This window comes from Penaeus monodon, chromosome 6, assembly GCF_015228065.2.
Source record: "Penaeus monodon isolate SGIC_2016 chromosome 6, NSTDA_Pmon_1, whole genome shotgun sequence".
In the NCBI taxonomy this organism is placed as follows: domain Eukaryota; kingdom Metazoa; phylum Arthropoda; class Malacostraca; order Decapoda; family Penaeidae; genus Penaeus; species Penaeus monodon.
The window spans coordinates 8,781,077-8,788,576 of NC_051391.1; the positions used below are offsets into that span (position 1 = coordinate 8,781,077).

Consider the following 7,500-nt stretch of genomic DNA (forward strand, 5'->3'; position numbering starts at 1 on the left):
CGATGACGATGACGATGACGATGACGATATCAATAACAATAATAATAAAATGATAATAATAATGAGAAGAAAAAATAATAGCAACAACATTAATGATGATGATGATAAAGACAATAATAGCACTTGCAACACTCCCAATAGCAATGGTGACAATAATGACAATGGAAGTAAAAAAAAAAGAATTAAAAAAAAAAAAAAAATAAATAAATAAAATAAAATAAAATAAAGAACAAAAAGAATAATAAATAAAATAAACAGTACAGGAAAAAACAGGAGCTCTTCATGTCCTTACCTCGGAGAACTTTCTCTTCATAACAGCGGTAAAAGTCCCATATTCTAACAGTGCCGTCATCTGAGCCAGTGGCAAACTTCTGGTCACTTGGGGAAAAACTGTGAAAAGATATTTGTGGAAAAGATACACTTATGCACAGGCTGTGTTGGTGTAGGTAGAGGAAGTACGAGCAAAACTGCCATGTTCTGTATAATAGCGTTTTGAAACAAAAGAAAAAAAAAGGAATATAAATAGTTTTTTTCAATAAGATACTCATACATTCAAAAGAATTATAAAACTCATGGCCAGCTATTAGGTATTCCAACACTGCATATCAATCACACAGGATTTGTATGTTTACTTTTATTAAATCTATTTATCTATTTATTTTTTGTTTGTTTAAACTTGCTCTCAGTTCTTTAGTTAAAATTCATATGAACACATAACTTTATTAAAATATTCAACAAATTCAATACTAAAATTACTTTTTTGTTCAATTAATTTGACTCAGAACATTATTGCACCTGTCACAATTATACAAGTGATTTGAATATTCAATATTATCATTAGTACCACAAAATGGAAATTAAATACTGAAATCTGATTTCATTTCTTACAGAACATGTAACCCAAAAATAAACAAATAAACAAAATCGAACTACCATACCCTGCATTCTGTTAAAGAGTCGTATCAAAAAATCTAAAATTTCATCTTGGCATGCCAATTCAGTTTTCAACTGCTGCACCCTAGGAACAAAGTTGTGCCATCTTAAAATATGCCAAATATAATTTCTCTCAGAAACTGATGAGTAAAAAGATATGTAGTTGGATTGTTTCATAATTGTCGATGGTCTTCCTTTTAATCGTAACTATCACTATCGTGACGCATGGCTCCGATGAGCTTCGCAAATGGAATTACATCTAGCGTTTCCTGTGTATCCAAGCAAATTCTTCAGTTACTGCGACATTACAAGACTTCTTGCGATAATATCCATCTTCTCTTGGGGTTTGTTTTATTCTCACTTTTTTAAAATGTATATTTCTTTTTTTTCCTGTTCATGATCTATTATCATAATTTAGCAATACTAATGGATCATAGGTGAATAAAACAGGCCTCTGAGGTGACAACTAGACAGTGGTGTCCAACTGCCACAACCCAGGTAGGCCTATAATGTATTTTCACCTATTTTATTGAGAAGTCAATGTATTTACAGGTAATTTACAAAGTACAAAAATAAAACAGTAATCACAAAATTGATCACAGTCAGTAAAAGGGTTGTTCGCACGATGGATAAGTAAGGATGGGTGAACTTTATTGGTTTATGCCGGAGATGATATACAGAGATAAAACACTTCCTGGACTAATGAGAGGCCTTCTGCCTTCTACAGAACTGCTTCAGATAATCAGTGTTTACTTATATTCATATTCTTGCAGGTGGGGGCAAGTGTACTGGCTTTTATTGCACATAACATTATTACAATATATAAGTACTTCACACAAAAGAATTCATCACCTTATGTTGCTACAAAACAGTGGAATCGTGTGAAATTTGTTGATGCCGTTCCATTCACTAACATTCCAACAACAGCATATGTATATACATATATACATATATATATATATGCTATGGCAAGTCACCGAGGGAAACTAGGTTGCTCTTTATTTGGTCCTTGGGTATTGTATAACTCAGAAAAAAAAAAAAAAAAAAAAAAAAAAAAAAAAAAAAAATTAAAACTAAAATTTATGTTTTACACCAGAAGGACAAAGGAATTTCTTTATTCAATCGTAATACAAGACAGCCAAACAACTAAGTGCAAACTACAGTCCTTGACATTAGTTGTAATTCCTGATCTTGCTTAACTTGTTCCAGATAGCCCTGGCCAGAGTCATATCAACACCTGACAGATTATGTGAGTGAGTAAGGAAACAGGCTGAGCTTTATTCTAATTAGTAGATTGTGATGAGAGTGCAATGGGAACTAATCAATATAACAGTGTTAGGAAACTGGTTAATTGTAAACAAAATACGTCTAACAAATGAAATGAGCTTTTTAGAGATCTAGAGAGTGATTGAAGAGTACAAAAAAACATTCTTGGTAACTCCTACTGCATCCTGCTATTTGTTTATTTCTAAAGATATGGAAAATGTTTATGAAATAGTTTTCTCTACCCCCTTTCCTCCTTAAATCCCAAAATCTAACTTCCATAAATTTGACTAAAAATAATATAACAAATGTTATGTAATCAACCAAGATAGACTTCCATACTAAAGAAAAGGCTGTCAGAAGTGGAGAGAATACCAACTGGATGAAAGCTCTAAAATGTGGCTTGACTGATGGCAAAGGACTCCTAAAGACTGTCATACACCTACTGCAACATCCCAAATGGTGAATGAGTGTGCAGTAACTATATCTTCTGACTAGAAAAGGGAACAAAGGCCCATACAGATAACACCCAGGGGGATGGACTGAGATTACTTGATAATGCCCTACAAAGAAGGAGGAGGAGGAGGAGAAGGAGGAAAAAGAGGAGGAAGAAGAGGAAGAAGAGGAGGAGGAGAAGGAAAAGATATAGAGACGGGTAATGTGATTTGCTCTATCGCTATGCAAATATTTTTCCAGCTCTATGACTTTGGGAAGAGTAATTAGGATAGCTAGTGCAATGAAAGCACAATCAGGAAAAGGTTCTACAAAGGAAGAGGAGAACGAAGAAGAGAGAATGGGGGAAGAGGAGGAACACAAGAAGAGAGAGGACAAGGAAAAGGAGCCCGCACTGTGAACAGAGAACGTCCCAACAGCAGAAGAGTGACCCATTAATGCAAAGGTTGTAAACAGGACTGGTCTAGGAATGGGACGTTGACACAAGGATATGATCAACTGGGAGTACCTGAGGCCGCGAACTGGATCCTTGTGGGCCTGGAAGAGCTTCACATTGTTCATGTTGGTCTGCCAGTACTTAACAAAACCTCCTGTGTCGCCTGTCACCATCCACTGGTCATTGTGCGACCACACCATCGTCCGAACACTGCTGTCATGGGCCTGGGGAAGGACCAAGTTATGGTTTTAAAAAATTTATTTTTAAATTGTATTGGGTATTTTTATGCAAAGATTACATTTCAAGTTTAGCAATACTTGCCATATATAAAGTGATCTATAGTATACCCTTTTATTTCTCTTCCCAAAATCTATACACACATTGCAATTCATTTTACACAAACCTACACACACACACACACACACACACACACACACACATGATATAAGTTGTTTTTCATATAATATCAGTAAAATTCAGTATAGATGATAGTGATAGATAGATAGGTATTTAAATATATAGATAGATAGATATATAGAATAGATGAGATGATAATAGAGATATATAGTAATATAATATATGTAGAAGATAGTATATTTAGAGATATATATATTTAAATAGATAATATAGCTATATAGAGAGATATAGTTAATATAATATATTTAAATATATATATAATATTATATATATATGTATATAATATTAGATATGCATTATGATATATAATAATATATATATATATAATAGATTATTATATATATATATATATATATATACTATATATATATATATATATATAATATAGTATATAATATATATATATTGATATATATATTATATTAGATTATATATATATATCTATGTAAATATAATATTATATATTTATTATTAATTTAAAATAATATATATATAAAATTATAATATAGATATATATATAATATATATATATATATAATATAAAATAATATATTTAATCATATACATAGATATATATTATATATATATAATATATATACTATAATAGTATATATATATATAATAATAATATATTAATAAATATATATATATATATATATATATATATATATATATATTCTTATAATAATATATATATATATAATATATATATAATATAAATATATATATTAGAATATATATATTTATATATATATATATATATTAAATATTATATATATATATATATATAATATATATATAATATATATAATATATATATTATATAGATATATATAATATCATATAATATATATATATATATATATATATATATATATATATATATATATATATATATATTAGAATGTGGCATAGCTCAGCAGTGGAGTGGTAGCTTTGCAACTGCAAAGTCCCAGGTTCATATCTGGCAAGCCCTTCTCAGCCGACTTAGCTGTGACAGAGTATTAATATGCTTGGCTCTAAGTTAGCATGGAAAGGATCAGGGGCAGTATTTACAAAAGGTCTATGACTGCTTTTTGCAACTTTGTCTCTAATTTTCCCCCATTGCCACATCTCAAAGTTAATGCTGCTAAAGAGAACCATTTAATTTGTTACAGATCCGACTTTAATACTCTATCGTAATAAGATGATAAGATGAATATAGCAATAAATCTTATATTATAATGGTAATATTACACACTGTATACCTAAATGTGATGTGGTATCCCGATGTTAATTGTCATTGTATCATTTGGGAAAATAGGCATTTTCTAAAATAATATAGCAATAAAAATTTAGGAGATGGCTCAACTGACATATGAAAATTTAGCAAAAGAGGCGTCAAAGCTTTTCTCATTCCTTCCAAAGCAGAAGAAGAAGAAAGCTAAATCAACTGTTGACAATATATCAAAAAGGATTTCAAAGATTCTCCTATTACATTCAATGCAAAATTATCTTCAATTATCTTCAGATATTTTCATTAGGAGACATGGACAAATTTGCCAAGTCAAAAGTATATGAAGATAATCACACATTAGTAATAATAAATAGACTTTGGAGGTTCATTCTAACTTACTATCAACCACTGATTTGTTTCCAACATATTTACATTAATCATCTATTCAAAAATACAAATGGCACCATGCGCCTTCACAGCTGAAGCAATGACAAAAAACCTATTGGGGCCCAATTACATTAAATATTTAACATATGTAATACAATGGTCATTCTAGAAGTAAGATTTATTCCAATACATACTTTAACATATTACTGCAATCAATTATTTTCATAGTCTATAACAATATAAATGTTTGTTCTATTTAGCAGCATTAACTTTGAGATGTGGCAACTGGGCAAATCATAGATAAAATCACGAAGAACAGTCATAGAGCTTTCATGAATACTGCCCCTGGTCACCCTACCACATCACCACATGGCTTAGTATGCATGTTCCTTGACAGATATGCCCATATGTCTACTTGGATATGGGACCAATGAGTGTTTCAGGGAAATGTTATGTGAAGTAAAAAATAACAATAATTATAAAAAAAAGATTATAAAAAATAAAAAAATAAACTTAACAAGAAGCAATAGAAATAAAACTAAAATTAGAACTAAAAATAGGCACCACTTTCGACCATTTGAACAGTTACAGAACAAGTAATAAATCACAAAGATGATCATACATAAACAGGCTGAGTCTGGTTCCCTTAGTACCTCACCATCCCAGGGCATTTGTATGACAAGGTCTGGCTAAAACATCTAACAAGTTCTCTATTTTCTATACATTTCTTAATACATTTTTTTTATTCATTTGTTTCATTACAAACTGCAGTCATACCACACCAAATTCTCTGTCTGCTTTGCACCAGCCATTCTCTTATAAATTTACTATTAACTACTGGTCTATTATTATCAATTGGTTATTAACTGGTTTCTCTGAATCACTGAAAGGATTGTAACTTTTTTTTCTTCTTTTTTTCTTTTTATACTATCAATTACTACTTTTTCATCACTTTTCTGATTTTCAAACTGTAACCATAACTTTATGTCAAGAATACTTCATCATGATAATAGTCCACATGAACTACAATAATAACAGAGGAAAGCCAATCTGGGTGACTACAACTGCAACTACTACTGTTACTACTACTGCTGCTGGTGCTGCTGCTACAACAATAACTACAACTATTACTACTAATACTACTAAATGCATATAGGATTTAGAGAACAATACTACAATCATGAAAGTACTCAATAAGGAAAAAAATCCTTTGAATTGAAATATTAACAGTAAATATAATAAAAAGTAACAATAATAATAAAAAGCATAACATAACAATAAATAATAATAACAGCAGGAGTAACAGTAATAATAAACAGTAGCAGTATCAACAACAATAACAATAATAATATTAATACAACTACTAATAATAACAATAAAAAACAAAAACAGTAACAATAACAGTAGAAGCAACATAACATCAGTCATTACTCATAAAACTAGCATCATCATCATAATGACTATCTAACCTGTAGAATGGTTTCGAAGTTGAAGGTGAGGCCATTCCATAGGGTAAACTCCCCTGAGGAAGCACCTGTCACGAGACGACGGCCCTCAGGTGTCCAGGCCAGGCAGAAGATGGGACACTGTAACCAGAATGGAGGTGATGATTTATTTAAAAAAAAGAAAAGAAAGAAAGAAAGAAAAAATAATAATAATAAAGAATAATAATAATAATACATAAATAAAAATAAATAAATGTACATATATACAAAATCACATTTTCTGGGTCAACTTGATTCAAAGCATTTTCTAATAGCTCTGGGGTAGCTGAAGCTTTCATAAAAATACCAGGTACCAAATAGAATAATAAAACCAGGCCAAAAAGGTATAACCCCACCTTTATACTTTTACTGTAATGTCTTACCCAGAGAGCTTTAGTTGAGACCAGTTCCATAACTGAAACGAGCAAAATTTTGCAAAAACAGAGAAAAATAGGGTCTCTTATAAACACCAATACCTGTAGAAATTTAAACAGACACTGAAAAACACTACTAGAACAGAAGCACATATATGAAATTCAACCACAGAATACTACAGCTAGCCTTACTTTGCAATACAAAGGAGCCATAAAAACATACTATAAATATGCAACTCCATCAAAACCAAAGTAAAATCTTTATAACATAATATCAGCTGGCCACTAGCTGTAGTAGAGACAAGACTGAGGTCTCACTAGAATCAGGAAAGTTTATATTAACCCCTGATGTGCTCAAGTGAGAGCTTTTCAAGTTCAGTGTTTGATATCCTCTCAAAAACAGGTGGGCTATGTTCACACATCTAATTCACTGTTAGTGGGAGAGAAGGAGAGTGAGGATGTAGCTGTTTGGAAAGCTTCTTCCTGTTTTGGCTCCCAAATCCCACCCATACTCCCCCTTCTATTTGTTCCCCTTTA

At 30.8% G+C, this 7,500-nt stretch overlaps 1 protein-coding gene across 1 annotated transcript in view; it reads right to left on the reverse strand.

Annotated features, from left to right (window-relative positions):
- LOC119573851 (pre-mRNA 3' end processing protein WDR33-like) overlaps positions 1 to 7,500 on the reverse strand; it is a 39,847-nt gene that overhangs the window by 21,312 nt on the left and 11,035 nt on the right. The window contains exons 3-5 of the mRNA XM_037920955.1: positions 6,575 to 6,691; positions 3,158 to 3,309; positions 293 to 390 (exon numbers count right to left, since the gene is read on the reverse strand). Of these exons, the coding sequence (XP_037776883.1) occupies positions 293 to 390; positions 3,158 to 3,309; positions 6,575 to 6,691 (367 nt within the window). The remainder of the gene's footprint in view (positions 1 to 292; positions 391 to 3,157; positions 3,310 to 6,574; positions 6,692 to 7,500) is intronic.